At 56.4% G+C, this 22,712-nt stretch overlaps 2 protein-coding genes across 4 annotated transcripts; one reads left to right on the top strand and one right to left on the bottom strand.

Moving 5' to 3' along the window:
* The first annotated feature begins 78 nt into the window (after positions 1 to 78).
* Positions 79 to 16,563, top strand: TTC16 (tetratricopeptide repeat domain 16). Its single transcript, XM_010367837.2, has 14 exons — positions 79 to 246; positions 948 to 1,120; positions 1,426 to 1,516; positions 1,726 to 1,869; positions 4,163 to 4,263; positions 4,352 to 4,481; positions 7,611 to 7,825; positions 8,589 to 8,833; positions 9,228 to 9,369; positions 10,609 to 10,774; positions 11,340 to 11,482; positions 11,640 to 11,835; positions 14,580 to 14,667; positions 15,644 to 16,563. Exons 1-14 carry the CDS (start codon positions 229 to 231, stop codon positions 16,372 to 16,374), a joined length of 2,583 nt encoding a protein of 860 aa, XP_010366139.2. The 5' UTR covers positions 79 to 228; the 3' UTR covers positions 16,375 to 16,563.
* Positions 16,494 to 21,147, bottom strand: TOR2A (torsin family 2 member A). Of its 3 annotated transcripts, XM_010367834.2 has the most exons (6): positions 20,103 to 21,147; positions 19,310 to 19,575; positions 18,934 to 19,014; positions 18,358 to 18,533; positions 17,548 to 17,675; positions 16,494 to 17,262 (listed from the first exon to the last, which is right to left on the bottom strand). In XM_010367834.2, the coding sequence occupies exons 1-6, from the start codon at positions 20,251 to 20,253 to the stop codon at positions 17,018 to 17,020; spliced, it is 1,047 nt and encodes a 348-aa protein (XP_010366136.1). In that variant the 5' UTR covers positions 20,254 to 21,147; the 3' UTR covers positions 16,494 to 17,017. The 3 variants fall into 3 exon arrangements, with proteins under 3 accessions (XP_010366136.1, XP_010366138.1, XP_030775009.1); XM_010367836.2 differs by lacking the exon at positions 18,934 to 19,014 and having other exon boundaries at positions 20,103 to 21,140; XM_030919149.1 differs by lacking the exons at positions 18,934 to 19,014; positions 19,310 to 19,575; positions 20,103 to 21,147 and adding an exon at positions 18,654 to 18,887.
* Positions 21,148 to 22,712: the final 1,565 nt, after the last annotated feature.

Raw genomic sequence — 22,712 nt, forward strand, 5'->3', positions numbered from 1 at the left:
GGCCCTGCCTCGCGGCGAAAATCTGGCAAGTCCTTTCCCCGATGTAGACCTCAACCTCCCCAGCTAATAAAAGTTTTCTACCTCCCTCCGGCTCAAAAAGCTTGGTTCCCGGTGGCGTGGCCAGAGGGGCGGGGCCTGTGGGCGTCCTGGTGATGGTGCCTAGCAACGTCAGGGCCCGGGCCGCGAGGTAGTTGGCAGAGGCCTCGGGGTCCTCTTGGAAGGGGCCTCATGACAGATTCGGACGAGGTGCGGACTGGGGAGAAGACTAACGCAAAGGCAGAGGGCCAGGCAGAGAGACCGAGGCTGGGTTCACAGGAAAGGGTGAAGGCCGGGAGGGGGAGGGGCAGGGGCAGCACTCCGACTCAGGGAAGGCCCTGGCCACCATGCCAAGAACCAGGGATGTGAGAGATCCTTGTAAGGCTCGGCGGCTGCTTGGACAGAGGTTTCTGGCTTGGGTAGATGGTGGGGAAGGTGACCTCACCAAGATGGGAGAGCCTGGGGCAGAAGTCAGGTGAGGTGCCCAGTGTGGCCTGCTGGAGTGAGGGTCCTGAAGGGTACCCAAGGGGCTGTAGGACCCCCAAAGCCTGAGACTTGGGACCGGGCCTGAGCTGGAGACATCAGAGCTTGGGGTGTCAGTAGCCGGAAGTGGGAGCTGGGAAGGCCGGGGGGGGGGGGGGGGGGGGGTGAGAGCAGATGGTGTTGTAAGCGTGAGGACCCTGATCCCTGACCTTGACCATAGGAGAGGGAGAAGGGCAGGACTGGAGAGGGACAGGTTGGCGCGGCCCTAAGGGGAATGGGACTGGGAGCGCCACCGGACCCCCGAGTGGGAGTGCCTCCTTCAGGCCTCCTTTCTGCCTCTCCTCCCTCCCTGCAGAATGCTGGTGAGTGTGTCAGTGGGTGGGGGTCATCTCGGGGGCCTGCCGCAGCTTGCTGTCCTTCGGTTCTAGGATGCCCTGAAGGTTGACCAGGGCCCCTTACAGGACATCCCAAAGCCGTGGGTGATTCCAGCCCCCAAAGGGATCCTGCAGCACATCTTTGGAACCAGCCAGGTGTTCCAAAGCATCTGTGATGTAAAGCCAAAGGTCACGGGGTTAACAGTGCCCCTCAAAGTCAGGGAGTAGTGAGTGACTACCTTGCTTTGGGTTCCCAGATTCCTGCCCGACACAGCCATTCACATACCGTGCAGCTTTGAGCCACTTACTCTCTTCAGGCCTCAGTGAACTCAACTGTCTAATGGGGCTCTTCCACCTCAGTGGAAACGAGGCTGATGGCCTGGCTGGACTCCAGCCTGCTCTCCCTGGGCTTCTGTCTACTCCTGCCTCTCCATCCAGCTCCCTTGCCTCCCACAACCCCCGCCCCAGCCGTATGCCCTGGGCTGGTCCACAGTCGGGGCCACCCCTCTGCCTGTCCCCACTTTCTCCACAGCTACTCCAGAGGCCAGCAGTGCTTGGAGCAGGCAGACTGGGAGACAGCTGTGCTGTTCTTCTCCCGCGCGCTCCACCTGGACCCACAGCTGGTGAGAGGCAGACCTGGGTGGGCACAGGCAGTTGCTGGAACATGCTTCCTCCCTCCCTGTTGCACCTGCCAGATCCCTCCTCTCACGACCACCAAGTCCCTGATGGGAATTGGGTGTCAACCCTCGGGAGGGGGGGGCGGAGACTTTCCCCTACCCTCCAGGGACAGATTGTGGGGAGGATCCAGCAGCCTGGGTCCCCTCATCCTTAGGTGGACTTCTACGCCTTGCGGGCCGAGGCCTACCTCCAGCTCTGTGACTTCTCCTCGGCTGCCCAGAACCTGCGGAGGGCCTACTCCTTACAGCAGGACAACTGCAAGCACCTGGAGCGCCTCACCTTTGTGCTGTACCTACAGGTGCCTGGGGCTGCCCGGGCCCATGCAGGGCACGCACCTCACACCACTGGCTTTCCCTCCAGGGGCTCTCCTGGCTCCTGGGCCCGTCTCCTTGGATTCCTCCTTGTCCCTGTGTCTGGGTCCCCACCTGCTGCCCCTCTCACCTTCAAGGCTGGTTTACTGCCAGTGTTGAGTCAAGTTTGGCAGCACTGTCCATTTGGGCTTTCTGCCATAATGACAGTGTCCAATATGCTACCCACCAGCCACGTGGAACTGTTGAGCCCTTGACATGTGGCAAGTGTGACTAAAGAACTGAATTTTATATCTTATTTATATTTTATTATTATTATTGTTTTTGAGACGGAGTCTTGCTCTGTCGCCCAGGCTGGAGTACAGTGGCGTGATCTCGGTTCACTGCAACCTCTGCCTCCCGGGTTCAAGCAATTCTCCTGCCTCAGCCTCCTGAATAGCTGGGACTACAGGCACATGCCACCATGCCTGTCTAATTTTTTGTATTTTAGTAGAGACGGGGTTTCACTTTGTTGCCCAGGCTGGTCTCGAACTCCTGGGCTCAGGCAATCTGCCCGCCTCGGCCTCCTAAAGTGCTAGGATTACAAAAGTGAGCCACTATGCCCGGCTTCTTATTTTTATTTTAATTAATTTAAATGTGTATAGCCACACAAAGCAGTGGCTATTGTCTTGGATGGGATGGCACAGATCTAGAGTCCAGAGGCTCTAAGCACAAAAAAGCTCACAGTGACCCCCAAGTGTATTTCAAAGGAAAAACAATATGAAACTATAAAACACCAACAAAGTCTTGCTTTTTTCCATTTTGATAACCTTGTTGTCTTTTTTTTTTTTTTTTTTTTTTTTGAGACGGAGTCTTGCTCTGTTTCTGAGGCTAGAGCGCCGTGGTGCGATCTCAGCTCACAACCTCCACCTCCCTTGTTCAAATGATTCTCGTGCCTCAGCCTCCTGAGTAGCTAGGATTACAGATGTGCATCACCACACCTGGCTAATTGTTGTACTTTTAATAGAGATGGGTTTTCACCATGTTGGCCAGGCTGGTCTCCAACTCCTGACCTCAAGAGATCTGCCCGCCTCAGCTTCCCAAAGTGCTGGGATTACAGGTGTGAGCCAGTGCGCCTGGGCTTGATGTCGTTTATGTCAAAATATATTCAGTTCTTGGCCGGTTTGGGAGGGCGAGTAGGGCGGATCATGAGATCAAGAGTTTGAGACCAGCCTGGCCAACATGGTGAAACCCCGTCTCTACTAAAAATACAAAAATTAGCTAGGCATAGCATACGCCTGTAATCCCAGCTACTTGGGAGGCTGAGGCAGAAGAATCTCTTGAAACCAGAAGGCAGAGGTTGGGGTGAGCCGAGATCATACCACTGTACTCCAGCCTGGGTGACAGAACAGGACACTGTCTCAAAAAAAAAAAAAAAAAAAAAATCTGTTCTTAAAACGAAACATTTGGGGCCCTCAGACCATGTGCTGAATCTGTCTGTTGCGGGCCCATGTCCTGCATGGCCACTTCCTGTGTGCCCTTGTGCAAGTCACTCCACCTCTCTGAGCCTCAGTTCCTTTATCCATAAGAGAAGCATGCTAGTGCCAGTGAGAAAACCAGTTCAAGTTCTTAGCACAGGGCTCAGCACCCAGGGCCCAGGTCCAGGCTACAGCATGTTCATGTTAGTTCTGTTGGTCTCTTCTGCCATCTGAGATTCTGTTTTTTGTCTGTTTGTTTGTTTGTTTGTTTTGAGTCGCCCAGGCTGGAGGGCTGTGGCATGATCTCAGCTCACTGCAACCTCTGCTTCCCGGGTCCAAGCAATTCTCATGCCTCAGCCTCCTGAGTAGCTGGGATTATAGGCATGCACTAACATGCCTAGCTGATTTTTGTATTTTTAGTAGAGACAGGGTTTCACCATGTTGGCCAGGCTGGCCTCAAACTCCTGGCCTCAAGTGATCCACCTGCCTCAGCCTCCCAGAGGGCTGGGATGGGATAACAGGCGTGAACCACCGTGTCTGGCCCAGCCATCTGAGTTTTCTCCATTTCTCTTTGTTCCTGAATCTCTGTATTCCTGTCTCTTGCCAAGTGTGTATCTCTCACTGACTCTTGCTGTCTTTCCCCAGATCTGTATCTCTCTCCATCTCTGTCTCTGTGTCTCTGCCTCTTCAAGTCTCTTCCAGATCTAAAAGGCTCTATCCTTGTCTCTTGTATCTCTCCCTCCTGCCTCAGGGCTTTCGGCTGACAACTAGGGGGTGCAGCTGGGCTGGGGTGGCAAGCAGAATTGACTGTCCCCTGTGTCCCCAGGGGCAATGCCTTTTTGAGCAGTGTGCCTTCCTGGATGCCCTGAATGTCTTCTCACATGCTGCTGAGCTCCAGCCTGAGAAAGCGTGCTTCCGTTACCGATGGTGAGTGCCCTTGCTGGACCCTTCTCCCAGCAGCGGCTTCCTGATGCCCCACCCAGGAAACAGAGCACTCTGTTCCCTCTGCCCTCAGCATGGCCTGTCTCCTGGCCCTCAGGCGGCATCCAGCCTGCCTCTCACTCGTCACCGAGGAGCTGAAGCAGGACACCACCAATGCCGACGTCTACATCCTCCGGGCCAGACTCCACAACTTTCTCCAGAAGGTACAGTGGAGGAGGCGGGCAGGGGCGTGCCTCCCAACCTGGGGGTCATCAGTGTGCCCCAAGAGTACAGGAGGAGACAAGGCTGTCAGCTAGCCCAGAAGCCCCATCCCACAGTGCAGTGGTCACTGTCCTCCCTGGGAAGAGGCCCGCACTGGCCTGGACCACTCATCTACCAGTTCAGGTCCTTGTTCCATTGTTGCTCAGCCCTGGCTCTGTGCCAGGCCTGTGCTGTACCCCAAGGGTTGCAAAAGATGAGAGACTCATGTCATCCCTGTCTGGAGGGAGCTCACAGCCTGGGGGAGGTATCCCTGGGCAGATGAGTACACTGCGAAGGATTTAGCCACAATCCTGTGAAGCCACACACGGGGGCACCCAGGGCACCTAACATGAGTTAGCCCTTCTCCCTTCCTCTTCTTCCCTCCTCCCTCCTCCCTTCCCCTTCCTCCCTCCTCCCTTCCTCCCTCCTCCCTTCCTCCCTCCTCCCTTCCCCCTTCCTCCCTTTTTCCCTCCTCCATTCCTCCCTCCTCCCTTTCTCCCTCCTCCCTCCTCCCTTCCTTCCCCCTTCCTCCCTTCTGCCTTCCTCCCTTTCCCCCTCCTCCCTTCCTCCCTTCCCCCTTCCTCCCTTCCCCCTTCTTCCTTTTCTCCTCTCCTTCCTTCTCCTCTTCCTCCCACTTCCTTTCTTTTTTCCTGTTTGCCTCAATGAATCACCCCTACCCCTGACCACCTGCACAACCTGGGCTGGGCACAGGGACAGACAGTACAAGGAACAACTTGGGAGCAAGAGAAACTTGAGGTCATAAGGGAGGAGGTGGAGGGGGTGCTGGGCACCAAGGAGAAGAGGGCAGGGATGAGAAATCTCCCCGGAGGCAGCGGGAACCTCTATCAGGTGTCCCCAGGGCAGGGAGCTTTAGGAAGATCATTCCGGTATCCACAAGGAGTGTGGGTCGAAGGGAGGCCTGGAGGCAGGAGCCTGAGAAGGAGGCTGGGCGCCACTGCAGAGTGGGGTGAGGTTGAGGGAAAGGTGGTCATGAGGGCAGCAAGGAGGGGCAAGTCCCACAGCCCTTCAGAAGGCAGGGCTGGGCCGGGCGCGGTGGCTCAAGCCTGTAATCCCAGCACTTTGGGAGGACGAGACGGGTGGATCACGAGGTCAGGAGATCGAGACCATCCTGGCTAACACGGTGAAACTAAAAAATACAAAAAAAAAAAACTAGCCGGGCGAGGTGGTGGGCGCCTGTAGTCCCAGCTACTCGGGAGACTGAGGCAGGAGAATGGCGTGAACCCGGGAGGCGGAGCTTTCAGTGAGCTGAGATCCGGCCACTGCACTCCAGCCTGGGCGACAGGGTGAGACTCCGTCTCAAAAAAAAAAAAAAAAAAAAAAAGGCAGGGCTGGAGTCTGGCTTGGGGGTTGGCTTGAAGGAAATGGAAGGATCCAGAAGGGTTCTGGCTTGGCCTGGGTGGATGGGGAGATGGGAAACTAGGATGGGGAGGAGCAGGTGGGCGGGGTGGGGTAGGTTCATCTCATTCTCCAGGTGGGGACATCCTGGGGGCGGCTGAAATGCCAGCCTGCATTGTAGGAGGGAGCGCCGCCGCCCTGGCAGGAGCAACTCCAGGGAGTGCAGTCCACCCTGGCAACTCCTCCCTGTGCCTTGGGGCTGGGCTGCAGCATCCCACAAGTGATTCAGTGGCATGAGACTAGTAATTTGTTTTGTTTTTGTTTTGTTTTTTTTGAGACAGTCTCACTCTGTCACCCAGGCTGGAGTGCAGTGATGAGATCTCAGCTCACCGCAACCTCTGCCGGGAGGTTCAAGCGATTCTCATGCCTCAGCCTCCTGAGTAACTGGAATTACAGGCGCCTGCCCAGCTAATTTCTGTATTTTTAGGAAAGACAGGGTTTCGCCAGGTGATCCCCCCCTGCCTCAGCCTCCCCAAGTGCTGGGATTATAGGTGTGAGCCACCGCGCCTAGCTGAGAACTAGTAATTGATAATTATTGGTGACTCTTGTGATTTTAGCCCCTCCCATGTGTAGGCGTGTTCTCAGCACTTTGCCCCTGTTTAACTGTGAGGCTCGCAGCAACCCTTTGGACTAGAGAGACACACTGTCCTCTTTTCACAGAGGAAGAGCCACCCCCAGGTGACTTGCCCAAGGTCACACAGCCTGTTCCCAGTGGCACTGCCTGGAGCCCAAGGCTGCCTACTCCAAAGCCCTGCCCCTAGCTCCTGCCATTTCCCTGCCTCCATCCACCCATGCCTGCTGTCCACTACACCCCGTTCGCCCGCCAGCCAGTCACCCCGCAGGGAACGGGGTATTGTTGAACTGTCTGTTGCTGGGCTGAGCTGCGCCTTCCTCGCCCACCCCTCCTCCCAGTGGAAGGGACTTGCTGGGGGAGGTTTCCGCTGTACCCAGACCAGAATCTGGGCTTGGGCAGAGTGGTCTTGGGCTCAAAGGTCAGGGAGGGGAAGAGGGAGTGCAGGGGAGGGGAGGGAGGACACAACTGTCACAGTCAGGAGGTCACATGCTCCCCGCACCTTGAGTGGGCTTCACAGAGGCCTGACAAGGAGGCAGCATCTGCAGAAACCACTGGGGTGGACCTGGCTCACCTGAGGTCACATCTGGAAAGGGCCAGCTGGCATGGGGCCTGGGATGGCATTTCCCCACGATGCTCCTTGTGTCCTTCAAGAGGCAGAAAGGGGCTGGGCATGGTGGCTCAACCCTGTAATCCCGGCACTTTGGGAGGCCAAGGTGGGCGGATCACCTAAGGTCAGGAGTTCGAGACCAGCCTGGCCAACGTAGTGAAACCCCATCTCTACTGAAAAAAAAAAAAAAAAATTAGCCAGGTGTAGTGGCATGCACCTGTAGTCCCAGCTACTCGGGAGGCTGAGGCGGGAGAATCTGTTGAACCTGGGAGGCAGAGGTTGCAGTGAGCCAAGACCACGCCAATTGCACTCCAGCCTGGGTGACAGAGTGAGACTCCATCTCAAAAAAAAAAAAAAAAAAAGAAAGGGTGGAACATGGAGGGATGTGGGGGGCATGGAGGAGGCATGGTGTGATGCCACCCTGCTGAAGAAAGGCCTCCAGGTCCCATGGCTCAGTTGACCTGTGCCCCTGATGCCACCCCTGGCCTCCTGCAGCCCCACCTCTGCTACCGGGATCTGCACGGTGCCTTGCTGTTGAATCCCAAGCATCCGCAGGCCAGGATGCTGCTCCAGAAGATGGTGGCCCAGGCCCAGCAGGCGCGCCAAGACGCAGCGATCCTGGCCGTGCAGGGCAGGCTGCAGCACGCACTGCAGCGCATCAACTGTGCCATCGAGAACAACCCTCTGGACCCCAGTCTCTTCCTCTTCCGGTACTGCATGGGAAGGTGCTGGCCTTGGGTCCCAGGCCCTGCCCAGCCACAGACTTTCTGTGTGGTTTAAGGAGAGTCCCTGACCTTCTCTAGGCCTCAGTTTCCCCAGCTAGCCTCTAACAGTCTTACCCTACTTCCTACTGGGTTAAGGCATTACAGAGGTGGTCTCTTACAGCTGGAAGAGGGATGGCAACAAATGTCCCAGTTACCCCAGGAATCCTAGAGCCCCAGCCTGCTAAGCAGTTCACATTGGGCGCTGAGCCCAGCTCAGTGGATGAGAATTAGGCTTGAGTCTGGTCCCCAGGAACTTACCACATCTTGCTGCATTTCAGGAGGGAGCACCACTGCCCTGGCAGGAGTGACTCCGGGGGGTTGTCCACCCAGTCAACCTCTTGCTATGCCAAAGGGCTGGGCTCAGTATCCCACAAGTGATTCAGTGACATGAGAGGCCACTATGATTTCGGGCCAATTAACCTATCCAAACAGTGGTGGTAAAACACCTGTTTCTTGTACAAAATGTTTTAATGTAGAGACTGGCATACACCTGGCTCCCAAAACGAAAGAGGGAGGGTATTTTTGCAAAAAATAAAATGATCAGTGCCTAGTGGGTTTTCTGAGTAGCAGTCCAGAGCTGGCCCCACGGGACAAATGAGGTGGGGATCGCCACTGCCTCCATGGGTCAGGAGGTCTGGCCACTCACCAGTCGGTGGGGGTGCACTGGCCCTCATGTCCCTCCTGCCGTCTGCCACGCCGTCCCCCACAGGGGCACCATGTACCGACGGCTCCAGGAGTTTGATGGGGCAGTGGAGGACTTCCTGAAGGTGCTGGACATGGTGACCGAGGATCAGGAGGACATGGTGCGGCAGGCGCAGCGCCAGCTGTTGCTTACCTACAACGACTTTGCCGTGCACTGCTACAGGCAGGGCGCCTACCAGGAGGGCGTGCTGCTGCTGAACAAGGCCCTCCGGGATGAGCAGCAGGAGAAAGGGCTCTACATCAACCGAGGCGGTGCGCAGCGACCGGGGCGTTGGGGAGGGGATGCGGGGAGCCTCGCCATCTTTAAGGCCCCCACTGGGCACTTGAGGCCCCTGCGGGGGAAGGAGGAAGGGAGAGAGGAAGGAAGCGAGGGAAGAGAAAATGTAATAGTCTCAGTATCCCAGGAACACACTCTGGGAAATGTTACCTTAGACAAACTGGTTCCAGACTCCTTAAAATGCTCAAACAGGCAGCTGGGGAACAGTGCCCAGACGCCCAGAAAACTAGAGGGGACGGGGACCGTGACCGCCTATGGGGGTTATCAGCCACCAGTTTCAGGCCCTGGCCCCGGGGCTGGAGCCGACTGGGCTGGGGCTCCCAGGCACTGGGAGTTGGGGGTCCACTCACCCCCGCCTCCGGACCCTAGATTGCTTCTTCCAGCTGGGCAACCTGGCCTTTGCCGAGGCGGACTACCAGCAGGCGCTGGCGCTGAGCCCGCAGGACGAGGGCGCCAACACGCGCATGGGCCTGCTGCAGGAGAAGATGGGCTTCTGCGAGCAGAAGCGCAGGTGCGTGGGCTCCAGCCCCCACGGTGGGCGGGGCAGGCCCCGAGGGCGGGGCGGGCAGGAAGCCAACTGCTAGGATCCCTGGGTCAATCAAGTTGCTTCTCTCCCCCCCGGGCATGGGCGCGGTCGTTCTCCCCTGTAATCCCCACATTTTGTGAGGCCGAGGCCGAGGCAGGTGGATTGCCCGAGGTCGGGAGTTTGAGACCAATCTGGCCAATATGGTGAAACCCCATCTCTATTAAAAATACAAAAAAATTAGCTGGGTGTCCCCCCCCCGCCCCCTCCAAAAAAAACTCCTCTCCCAGTTATGCTTCCTTTTTTTTTTTTTTTTTGAGACGGAGTCTTGCTCTGTCGCCCGAGCTGGAGTGCAGTGGCCGGATCTCAGCTCACTGCAAGCTCCGTCTCCCCGATTTACGCCATTCTCCTGCCTCAGCCTCCGGAGTAGCTGGGACTACAGGCGCCCGCCACCTCGCCCGGCTAGTTTTTTGTATTTTTAGTAGAGACGGGGTTTCACCGTGTTAGCCAGGATGGTCTTGATCTCCTGACCTCGTGATCCGCCCGTCTCGGCCTCCCAAAGTGCTGGGATTACAGGCTTGAGCCACCGCGCCGGCCTGCTTCCTTTTTCTTTTTTTAAACGGAGTCTCGCTCTGTCGCCCAGGCTGGAGTGCAATTGCACAATCTCAGCTCACTGCAACCTCAACCTCCTGGGTTCAAGCAATTCTCCTGCCTCAGCTTCCCAAGTAGCTCGGATTACAGACGCCTGCCACCACACCCAGCTAATTTTTGTATTTTTAGTAGAGATGGGGTTTCACCATACTGGCCAGGCTGGTCTCAAACTCCCCACCTTAGGCGATCTGCCTCCCAAAGTGCTGGGATTACAGGCGTGAGCCACCGTGCCCTCCCTATGCTGGTTTTCTTTGTGATATTTTTACTACTCAATAACTTGGAACTTAATCATGGGCAAATTAATATTTTCATTTTAGCTGATGGGTTTATGCCATTCTCAGAAAGGCCTTCCCTACCCCAAGATCATAAAAATATTCGTTGATGGTGGAGTTTCACACTGGCATCTAAGTGTTGGCTCCATCAGGGACGTCACTGGTGGAGAGAGAGGAGAGGGACATGGTAGGGGGAGCAGACCCAGCCTGGTTTCCGTCTAACTCCTCAGTGGGGCCCAGAAGCCACCCTTTTCCCCACAGATGGCCGAGCTCATGGCAGCTTGGAATCCACTGTGTCCTGCAGGCAGTTCCAGAAGGCAGAGGACCACTTCTCCACGGCCATCCGGCATAACCCCCAGAAGGCCCAGTACTACCTGTACCGGGCCAAGAGCCGGCAGCTGCTGCAGAACATTTTTGGGGCACGCCAGGATGTGGCCACTGTCCTGCTCCTCAACCCCAAGCAACCAAAGGTAGGTTCCTGCCACGTCAGGAGTGTAGGCTCCGGAGTCATGCCTGGTGCATAAAGATACTCCTCGGCCCCTAAAGAAATCTGGTTTGATAACAATCATAAGGCCAGGCATGGTGGCTCACACCTGTAATCCCAGCACTTTGGGAGCCCAAGGCAGGTGGATCACCTGAGGTCAAGAGTTTGAGACCCACCCAGCCACCATGGTGAAACCCCATCTCTACTAAAAATACAAAAATTAGCCAGGCGTGGTGGTGCACGTTTGTAATTACAGCTACTCAGGAGGCTGAGTCATGAGAATCGCTTCAACCCGGGAGGCAGAAGTTGCAGGGAGGCAGAGGTAGCAGTGAGCCAAGATTGTGCCACAGCACTTCAGCCTGGGTGATAGAGTGAGACTCTGTCTCAAAAAACAAAACAAAACAAACAAGCAAACAAAAAACACTGCAAAACACTTCCTTCTTCAGTCTTGGGAAGGGCCAAATCTGGCTGTGTGGGATCAGGGCAGCATCATGCTGTGTGCCCGCTGCTCTGGCCCCTCACCTGGCTCTGGTCACCCCCTTTCATGGCAGCTGTCCCTGCTGATGACCAACCTCTTCCCGGGCATGTCTGTGGAGGAGGTGCTTAGCACCCAGATAGCCCACCTGGCCAGGCTGCAGCTGGAACGGATGGTGGAGGGCAGCCTGCAGGCCGGCGGCCCACAAGGCATTGTGGGGTAAGCCCTGGAGCAGGGGGCACAGGCCAGGGCTGGGGAATGGCTGCAGCTCTAGGCACCTCTGGCTCCAGCTGCATGCCAGGGCCATTGTCTAGTCCTTGGAGAGATCAGCATGGGCCAGGGAGACCGACAATGCCCGGGGGGCATTGTTTGGCAGGATGCTTAAGCAGTGGGAGTTGGAGCACCAGAAGGCCTTGGCCCTGCAGCGCTCATGGAAGCAGGGGGAGCCTTTGATTGAGACCTCCGAGAAGCTGCAGGCCACCCCTGAGATTCCGCAGGTAGAACCAGGAAGCTCAGAGGGAGAGGCTGAGGCCCCCAAGGAGGAGGAAGAGAAGGAGAAGGAGAAAAAAGAGGTAAGTGGAGCACACGCCAGGGCCCGAAGCCCTTGGGGTCTGGGGCAGAGCGTACCCCAGTCCAGGGCTGGAGGATGCAGGCCAGTGGAGTCTGGCTTCCAGGCCTGGCTCTGCACTCCCTCAGTTGTGTGATGGGCTGGGGACATCTTGCTATGAGATGGGGATGGTACAAGCAAGGGGTGCTCCTGAGGGAGGGTGTGTGGGGATGTGGGCCCTCACAGAGAGGAGTCACACCCCTGCTCATGGTCACTGTCACGAATTCTACTGTATGCACTAGCCACTTGCCACTTGTGCCAGAATTTTTTGTTTTTGAGACAGAGTCTTGCTGTGTCACCCAGGCTGGAGTAGAGTGGCATGATCTCGGCTCACTGCAACCTCCGCCTCCTGGGTTCAAGCAATTCTCATGCCTTAGCCTCCCAGGTAGCTGGGATTACAGGTGCATGCCACCACACCTGGCTAGTTTTTTGTATTTTTAGTATTTTTATCGGACTTAAGCGATCTGCACGCCTGGGTCTTCCAAAGTGCTGGGATTACAGGCATGAGCCACTGCGCCCGGCCCCCGGAATTTTCTTAATTCTTAAATTTGTTTCTGAAAACCTCTTATTGAATGTAACATAAATATAGGAAAGTGCACAAATCATAAGTGCCAGTTTGATGAATTTTCACAACTGCATGACACCCATGATATCATTATCCAGATCGAGAAAGAACACTTTCCCAGCTCCCAGAAGCCCACTGGGGCCCCCTTCGAGGCCCCTCCCATAGCCCACCCTACCTACAAGGCTGTCCTGATTCCTAACGCCAAACGTGAGCTTTTGTCTTTCCTTCACATGATTGGACAGCATGATGAGCGTCACTCACGCTGCAGCAGGTAGCAGCAGCCTGCTCCCTGTCACTGGTGCTGCAGAATATTCCGTCCTGTGTTTCTCTGTTCTACTGCTGGTAGACATCAAGTACACTAATGTTCAAAGGAAACTTTACACAATTGAAGTATAGGCATACCAGCATCCCTTGCCATCAATAGAAAATGTGGCCGGGCGCGGTGGCTCATGCCTGTAATCCCAGCACTTTGGGCGGCCAAGATGAGCAGATCACTTGAGCCCAGGAGTTCAAGACTAGCCTGGGCAACATGGCAAAACCCTGTCTCTACAAAAAAATACAAAAATTAGCCAGGCATGGTGATGTGTGCCTATAGTCCCAGCTACTTGGAAGGCTGAGGCAAGAGGATCCCTTGAGCCCCTGAGTCACTTGAGGCTGCGGTGAGCCGTAATCATAGTACTGCATTCCAGCCTAGGTGAGAGAGCAAGACCCTGTCTAAAGAAGAAAAGAAAAGAGGAAAGTGGCCGGGCGCGGTGGCTCAAGCCTGTAATCCCAGCACTTTGGGAGGCCGAGGCGGGCGGATCACAAGGTCAGGAGATTGAGACCATCCTGGCTAACACGGTGAAACCCCGTCTCTACTAAAAAATACAAAAAAAAAAAAAAAACTAGCCGGGCGAGGTGGCGGGCACCTGTAGTCCCAGCTACTCGGGAGGCTGAGGCAGGAGAATGGCGTGAACCCGGGAGGCGGAGCTTGCAGTGAGCTGAGATCTGGCCAGTGCACTCCAGCTTGGGTGACAGAGCGAGACTCCGTCTCAAAAAAAAAAAAAAAAGAAAAAAAGAAAAGAGGAAAGAAAATGCTAGCTCTTCAGTTTTCTCTCTTTTTTTTTTTTTTTGGAGACGGAGTTTCACTCTGTCTCACAGGCTGGAGTGCAGTGGTGCGATCTTGGCTCACTGCAAGCTCCACCTCCCAGGTTCACACCATTCTCCTGCCCAGGCCTCCCAAGTAGCTGGGACTACAGGCACCCGCCACCACACCCAGCTAATTTTTTGTATTTTTAGTAGAGACAGGGTTGCACAGCATTAGCCAGATGGTCTTGATCTCCTGACCTCATGATCCACCCGCCTCGGCCTCCCAAAGTGCTGGGATTACAGGCGTGAGCCACCGCGCCCAGCAGCTCTTCAGTTTTCTAGCTCATGTTAGAATGAATATTAGAGTACACACCTTCCCTCTGTGTGCCCCCGAAATCAGAGGCTCCCTCCCCCAGGGAGATGTTGGGCTGAAGTGGATGGAACCCAGAGCACAACTCCCAGCTGGCGCCTGGAGCACTATGGTGCACCTCGCTGTCTGCAGTTGTGAACGTGGGCAGAGACCTGCAGCCTAGGTAGGGTCTGGCTGTGGTGGCCAGCAGACCTGGATTCAAACTCGGCCTCTCTGCTTCTTGGCTGAGTGGCCCTGGGCAGGTTGCTTATGGGCTCTGAGCCTTAGTTTCCTGGTCGGTGAAATGGTCATTAGCAGCTCTCTCCATCCCTCCGTCCCCACTTGTATTGGGAGAATGGAAGGGGGTAAAGCCTAGAGAAGCTCCTCAAGTCCTCCATAAGCATTCCCCAGGGCACAGCCCTTTATAATGTACAGAAGCCTGTCCCACGCCTGAACTCATTTTCATTTTGCAGTTGAAAAAGCCAAGGTGCTAGGCAGCCCCTTCAACACAACTGTCCTCATGGCACCATATGCCTGTCCAGCCTGGCCGCCCCGTTCCTGCCAGGCTTAGCCTCTGTGTGTCCCCACCCCACCCTAACCTGGCACCTTCAAGGACCTCTGAGCTCAGGAGAATGACCACCGAGCGGCCCAGGGCTGCTGGCCTTCTAGAGGCGCAGCTGCGTGGGCCTCCTACCATCTGAACTACAAAGCCTGTTTCTTGCCATAGGAGAAGAAACCAAAGCTCACACCTAGCAAGGTGGCATCCCTGTCTGACAGCTACCTCGACCAGACCTCTTTAGCTTCCAGCATGAGCTGTAAGTCCCTGGGGCTCCCGCCAGGCCTCAGGAAACTAAGGCAGCAGGGTGGTCAAAGGTCAGGAGTCGAAGACCGCTGGCCTAGGTGTGAGTTTAGCTCTGCTGCTGACAGCTGGGTGGCCTGGGGCGAGTGGCTCTAGAGCGGGAGTAACACTCTTGCTGGGCCTGCCGAGGACTCAGCGGGCAGTGCCCAACATGGGCAGAGAGGCCGAGGCTTGCTCCAGGCACTTCATGGTAGCTGCTACTCTGCTCTCATCCCCTCCCAGCCCTGTCCCAGAAAAAAACCCACAAACCTTGTGCATGGCCAGGGGGCTTTTAGCCCCAGTTCCGTGGGGCCCCAGCCTGGAGGAGACAGAAATGAAGAACGGGGAGGCTGCTCCTCAGAGACCCCAGGGTGGGTGTGCGCAGTCCTCTGTGGGGAGGGGAGTGGCAGGGCCCAGGCTCCTTCTTCATTTCGTGCATCCAGCAAACCCACCGAGTGCCCTGGGCCAGGCCTGTGCTCAACACTGGGCACAGGGATGACTGGCATAGTCCTTGCCCTGGGACATGAGCTCTAAGCTCCAACAGGAAGAAGGCTCCCAGGTGACCCGACAGCCAGGAGACAGGGCAGACACAGTGCAGGGGAAGCTGCGGCTGTGGGTGCATTTAGCGCCTTTTAGTGGGGACAAGGATGGAAGGGCAGGAGGGTGCCAGGCAGAGGGATGCAGGGGCCCTGCTGGGGCTGTCTGCTGCAACAGGAGCAGAGGGCAGGGGCAGCCACAGAGCAGAGGCCTGGGACTGGGAGAAGGGGGCTCTTAGGCATCTCCCCCCATGTCACAGCCCCACCCCTCGGGATCTGGGGCGCTGGGGGGCTGGGCGGGGGTGATCTGCAGGTAATGCGAAGCCTCAGGGCCACAGGCCAGTGTGAAATTGGGAAGCCCCTTTTCCAGGGCAGGTGCGGCAGGCCTGATGGGTGCTCTTGGCACACCCTTCCCAGTCAGGACCACATGCACCTCAGAGACTGAGACGTCGGCTATCTGCCAGGAATACAGGAGCACCTCAGCCACCGCCATGACATTCTCTGACTCGTCACTGCTGAAGACGCAATCCTCAGACTCTGGGAACAACAGGGAGGCATTGAGCCACGGTTCCAGAAAAATCAAGGACATCCAGGGCCAGAGGCAGAGCCTTAGCAAGACCCAGGCCACCCAGAGCCAGAGGCAGACCTTCAGCAAGACCACGGCCACCGTACACAGGAGGAACTCCAGCAAGACCAAGGCCACCCAGGGCCAAGGGCGGCGCTCCAGCAAGACCGAGGCCACTCAGGGCAAGAGGCAGAGCTCCAGCGAGATCGAGACCACCCAGGGCCCAAGGCAGGAGCCCAGCAAGACCAAGACCACCCGGAGCCCAAGGCAGAGGCCCAGAAAGATCAAGGCTGTTTGTGGCCGGAGCTGGAGACCCAGCAAGGTTGATGCCACCCAGGGCCGAAGCAGGGGACTGCTCCGAAGTTCCACCAAGACTGAGGCTTTCTATGACTCAAACTGGAGCCTCAGCAAGACTGAGGATGTTCAAGGCCAGGGCCAGAGAACCAGCAAGGCTGAGGCTGCCCAGGGCAAGAGCCGGGGCATGAACTCAACTTCCAGCAAGGCTGAGTCCACCTGGGGACCCAGCCCGAGTCTCAGCAAAACGGAGGTTGGTCAGGACCTCACCTACTATGAAGCTCTCTGAAGGGACCATCTAGCCCCTCACTTCTTGCTGGGGAGGGGAGCAGTTCTACTCACCCCCCAACACTGGCACTGAGCCAGCTGCCTCCTTCCAGAGCAATTAAAAGTCTTAACAAACAGTCCTCTGGTCCCATAGCTGAGTTTATTATACTTGTTCTCTTCTTTTACAAAATTAAAAACTTCTAAAACCAGGCCCAAAGTGGCAGCTTGAGTCCCTCCATTTATGGAAACTGAGAAGGCTCCACCTGGCTTGATGAAATGGACACAGGGTGTGGGGTGGAGGGGAGGGGGCGTGGTGCCCGACCAAGGAGGCAAGGGGCAAGGGGCAAGGGTGGCAGACTGAGGAGGGAGCGCCGCCACGAGCCACAGTCCCTGAGTTATAATTCACAGTAAGAAGGCTCAGGCTGCAGGGGGAGGTCAAGGCTCAGTGAGGTTCTGGGGTGACCAGGGGTTTCCCTGGGGAAGGTGGCCAGGGCCAAGATGCTCTTGAGCCAGATTAGAGGCCAGGGCCCTTTCCCAGCCATCTGTCCCGTGGCCCAGCCACCACTCCCTTCATCTCACTTGGTGTGCTGGGTTCCTGTGACAGAGGCCCCAGGCCTTTCCTGCATGGCCTGGCCATTAGAGGGCCAAGGATACCACCCGGGGAGTCAGAGAAATAAGGAGATTCGGGAGGCCACGGTCTTGCAGCCATTGGAGGAGAAGAGCTGCTCGTCCTCAGGGAAGAAGGTGGTGCTGTCCAGCACAGCCTGGACAACCTCATCCCTCGGCTCCAGGCCCAGCTGGGCCAGCTCATTGAGCACGCAGTGCCGGACATGGTGCCGCTGCAGTGGGAGGAAGGGCACCACTGCGTCTAGGAGGCGCTCTTCCATGATGCCTGAGTGTGAGAAGCCATCTGCAGGAAGGGCAGGTGGGGAGGGGGCCTTGTGCTTCACAAGAAGGGAGAAGCCAGCCCCCATCCTCCAGGGGCAGGAGGAAAGATGCTGGCCTCAGTCCCCTCAGCCGCCTTCTGGGTGTAGGACTCAGGGCCTGTAAGGCTGACCCAAGGTCACAGAGCTGGGAGTGCCAAAGCCGGGCTCAGAACTAGCAGGTCAGTGGGCAAAGCATGAGACCCCGGGAAAGCCTGGCCCCTGGGTGTGGGGTGAAGCTGCCCGGGAGGGGGCTGCTGAGCCAGACTCACGGTGTGGGTTATCCAGCACTGCGCGGGAGATGACTGGCTCCAGCTCCTGCAGGAGGATCTCCTCGCGGTCCCGGCGGCTGCGCCACGCCTCCAGTGCCACCTGGTTGATCTGCTCGCCACCCGTGTTGCTAAAACCATGGGGGACCCAGGCTGAGACTCAGATGAGGACTAGCGCAGGGCAGGATTGGACCCTCGCTTCCCCGCTGCCACCTGACAGGAGCACAGCCCAGTGCAGGGAGGAGCCAACCCCACTGAGAACGCTTCACTTCCCCCTCCATGGTGTCCATATCTATGGCCCCTGCAATTCACCTACACATGCCATATACTTTACAGTTTACAAAACGCTTTTGTGTCCCTCAACTGACTTTCCCTCACTAAACTTCCAGGAAGATATCGGGGCATCATTATTGGCTCCGCTGTTCAGAAGCAGAGACAGAGGCTCAGAGAGGCGGAGCCATGCTGCCTGAGGAAACACAGCAAGGATTCTGAGAGCTGGGACTAAAGGACAAGAACTCTGTTCCTGTTTTCCCCAGGCCTGTGTCCTCCTCACCACAAAAAAACTTCTCGACCTGGCAGGGCTTCCACAAGGAAGTGGTGATCAAAAAGACTGAGCCCAGACTGGGCTGAGAGTGTCCAAAGGGAATCAACAAGGCGGAATGACAGTGTCATCTCTGAGAGGGTGGGGGGCACTGGGGAAGCCCAGCTAAGCCCACAGGGAAGTGGATTCTGCTGGGAGCACAGGCCAAGGCTGCAGAGCTGAACCTCTGCGAAGTGGCCCCCCACCGTGCCCCCTGCAAAGCCGGGCCCCACCTGATGAAGATGAAGATGGCTTTGCGATAGTTGGTCCCGTATACAACCCAGGAGGAGCCCAGGAAAGGCCGCAGGACTTCCATTAGGCCTGGGGGCATCTTGTCCATCTCATCGAAGAGGAAGAGGGAGCGGCCGCAGGCAGTGAGGTTCCCTTGGACCCAGCTCTTAAGATCCTTCTGTAGGGGAGAGACAGGAGTTCCGGGGGGGCTGGAGAAACTCCCCCAACCCCAGACCTCTTCCCAAACCAAAAACTAATCTCCTTTCTAGAGAGATGTGGTCTCCCAGAGGGCACCAACCTCTTAGTGAGACTGATGGTGAAACTGTATCCCAGAGAGGGGCAGAGACTCGCCCAAAGTCACACAGCCGGTCAGCAGCAGAACAGGGACTCAAACCCAAGCCTCCCACTTCCCTGTTCAGGGCTCCTTGCACAACACCTGCTGCTTTCTATAAAAGAGGAAGGCTCCTTCCTGCTCCTTGAAACTACACAGCAGTGTTGACAGCTGAAACTGATCAGCCTGGAGGGTACCTTGCAATCAACAGCAGTAATAGTAAGAGCCAGTATTTCCCGATGCTTACTCTGAGCCACGAATTGGGGGGATTTCCAGCAAGACAACAGTGCAGATTATCTGATAAACATAGGTGCTCCATAAATAATATCTGCAATGATATAATCTCATGTCCCTCACAACAACCCTGGCAGGTAGGTACTACCAGGTTCCTTACTGTCCCAAGGAATCAAAGTACTCCCTGCCAGGTAGAATGGCACCTTCCCAAGTTCTGTGCAGGATGGGTCCTGAGGGCTGAGGCTGCAGCCAGCTGTGTGGCCTGGAGCAGGTGACTCCCCTGTCTGGGCTCAGGACTTACTCCCTAGGGTGGCACCCCATGGTGAGGAGAACCCTAGGGTGGCACCCCATGGTGAGGAGAACAGTGGTCAAGGACGCATCCAGCCTACCTTGTAGCGCTCGATGTGGCTGGGGTGGGGGAAGTGGATGACGGGAGAAAAGTGGTGCACGCGGGGGCTGCGGAGGCCGCCCTGGAAGAGGTAGTGCGCCAGCAGGGAGCTGACATAGGATTTGCCGGTGCCGGTCCAGCCGTGCAGGGAGAGGACCAGCGGCTTGGTGGGGGCAGGGTCGCGCACAAAGGACTTCAGCGCCTTCACCACCAGCGCCTTGGCCAGATGCTGGCCAGCCAGGTGCTGAGCCAGGTCACACTCCAGACCTAGGGCCACAGGAGGATGGTGAGGACACATCCCACCAAGGCAGAGGTTCAAGGGGAACGTCATGTCTGGACTCCTATGTCCTTACGTTTGTCCAAGCTGTCTATGCACATGGCACGGGGACCTTGGGGTCTGTGGCGGAAAAGAGCCACCTTCGGGCCTGATTCAGCTCGGCAGCGCCCCCACCAGGCGGTCATCAAGATTGCACTCAGCCCTAAACGCGAGCTGTCAACGAGGTCAGCCCCAGCCCCGGCCATCCCCAAGGCGCTCTTTTCCCTTGACGGCCAGGCCATTCCGGGGAGGTCCAAGATCTCCCCCAAAGGGCTCTGCTGGCTGAGGTCTCTCTCCAGGTTGGCAGGGCCTCCTGGACCTCAACGAGTACCCTCCACCCTCGCAAGTCTGTCGGCCCCGCCCCCCGGTCCCACCCTTTGAGTCCTCAGCTGCTCTGGCCGGGGCCAGCCGGGCTCCCAGCACGCCAGCGTCCGCCCGCGTCCGCCCGCCCCTCGCTCCGGGCTCCCTGGCGCCTCACCCGGCAAGTCGGGCCGGAAGTCGCATTCGCAAAAGGCGCCCAAGTTGCAGCGCAGGGAAGCCAGGTCCCAGGCAGCGGCCGCGGCCGAGACCAGCCCGAGCAGCCCGAGGAGCGAGCCCCAGGGCCGGCAGCTGCGCGTCACCGCCGCCATCCGGGTGAGGCCCGAGCTCGGTGTGGAGCAGCCAACTGCCTCGCCCGGGAACTGCAACTCCCGGAGTGCACCGCTCCGCAGCAGCCACGCCCATCGCCTACAACTCCCGACACCCCTCTCCCAGTCTCCAAGGCAGGCCCGTCATTCCGCAGCAGGACCAGAAGGTGGCCTCCAGGGGGAACCCGCGAACCGTCCAATCCGGGACGGCGGGCCGCGTTTCCATGGCCACGGTAACTAGGGTACCATCGTAGTAACTCAGAAAGAATAAATAAAGGATTATGACCACAAAGGGCGACGTAACAATTACAGCAAAAACTTGTGCGGAACCTTACACCTTGCAAAGCGCCTTTCCCATGCTCCTTTTTTGTTTTATGTGACAAAACTGCCCTCGCTAACAGTTTTTGGTGAGCACCTACTCTGTGCCATTAGTGCTAAATGTCTATATAACTTATAATATGGTAATAGTATCTGCTATCCAGAGAAATGGTAGTGTTTCAATGAGATACAGGCACACAAACTGTTTGGCTCTGAAAGTGATCAATAAATGATTATCAACATTCTGTTGTGTATGAAACAGGACTGTCCCTCACCTAGCAGCAACTGTGGCCAAATGCTTGGCATCAGTTCTGGGAGATGGGTTCTGTTGTTGTCCCCATGTTAATAAGGAGGCATTTGGGACCGAAGAGGTTAAGCCTTTTACTCAATGTCACGCAGCTGGTAAACAATAGAACTAAACCCAAGTCTGGCTGCTGCCAGAGCCCTAGTGCGCGGTTGCATGTTATCAGCCTCTCTTGGTCAAAAGATTCAGAAGGCAAAGGACTCCAGACGTTTGAGGTTCAGCGCACAGGCTTCCCAGGCCTCCAGCTTGGCCTGGATTCGTTTTGATCCATGTTGCCCACCTCCCCCGCCCACTGGAGTAAGGGAACCAAGACAACAGCCTTCATGGCCCACCTCAAAGACCCTGTCCCTACCAACCTCAACACATAGTCACACACACACACACACACACACACACACACCAAGGCTTAGGGGGCCAAATATCAAAGCCTGAAAAGAAAGAAGTAGTTGCGCTGGGTGCGGTGGCTCATGCCTATAATCCCAGCGCTTTGGGAGGCCGAGGTGGACGAATCAACATGGCGAAACCTCGTCTCCACTAAAAATACAAAACTTAGCCGGGCGTGGTAGCAGGTGCCTGTAATCCTGCCTACTCTGGACGCTGAGGCGGGAGAATCACTTTAACCCGGGAGGCGGAGGTTGCAGTGACATAAGTGAAACTCCGTCTCAAAAAGAAAAAGAAAAAAACAAAAAGGGAAGGAAAGGAAAGGAAGAAGGAAGGAAGGAAGGGAGGAAGGGAGGGAGGGAGGAAGGAGAGAGAAAAGAAAGAAAGAAAGAAAAAAGAAAAGAAAAAGAAAATGAGCCGGGCGCGGTGGCTCACGCCTGTAATCCCAGCACTTTGGGAGGCCGAGGCGGGCGGATCACAAGGTCAGAAGATCGAGACCATCCTGGCTAACACGGTGAAACCCCGTCTCCACTAAAAATACCAAAAAAATTAGCCGGGAGAGGTGGCGGGCCCCTGTAGTCCCAGCTACTCGGGAGGCTGAGGCAGGAGAACGGCGTGAACCCAGGAGGCGGAGCTTGCAGTGAGCTGAGGTCCCGCCACTGCACTCCAGCCTGGGCTGGAGCGAGACTCCAGCCACAGAGCGAGACTCCGTCTCAAAAAAAAAAAAAAAAAAAAAAAAAAAAAAGAAAGAAAAAGAAAATGAGTACTTTCCACTATCAAGGAAAAAAAGGAGAGAAGTCTGGGTCCGGGAAGCCAGGTGGAGCCTTTCCCACTCTGCTGCTATGACCCGGGAAAAGTCCCTTCTCCTCTCAGGTATCAAGTCTTCCAGAGGGGAGTTGGGATCATAGATTTCAAAAAGCCCTTCCACCCCAAATCCTTGGATTTTTGGTTGTGCATTTGTGGGAACTGTTGCCATGGCATCCCGGGGCAGGGCAGGGGGTAGGAGCACTGGGTTGGAATTAGCTGTTTCTCTCTCCCACTGGTCTGTGAGCTCCCAGAGAGCAAGGACTGGGTTTTCATACTTGTTGTAACCCTGGCTCCTGGCACAATCTGGACTGTTGCAGGTGCTGAAGAAGTATTTGTTGTGAAGTCCTAATTAGGGAAAATGAGTCATGCTGACGGGACCAGGGGAAAGCAAAAAGAGAAAGCAGATAAGCTCAAAGTCGGCCTTTTTTTTTTTTTTTTGGAGACAGAGTCTCGCTCTGTCACCCGGGCTGGAGTGCAGTGATGCGATCTTGGCTCACTGTAAGCTGCACCTCCCGGGTTCATGCCATTCTCCTGCCTCAGCCTCCCAAGTAGCTGGGACTACAGGCGTCCACCACCACGCCCAGCTAATTTTTTGTATTTTTAGTAGAGACGAGGTTTCACCATGTTAGCCAGGATGGTCTCGATCTCCTGA

Source organism: Rhinopithecus roxellana, chromosome 16 (assembly GCF_007565055.1).
Source record: "Rhinopithecus roxellana isolate Shanxi Qingling chromosome 16, ASM756505v1, whole genome shotgun sequence".
NCBI lineage: Eukaryota > Metazoa > Chordata > Mammalia > Primates > Cercopithecidae > Rhinopithecus > Rhinopithecus roxellana.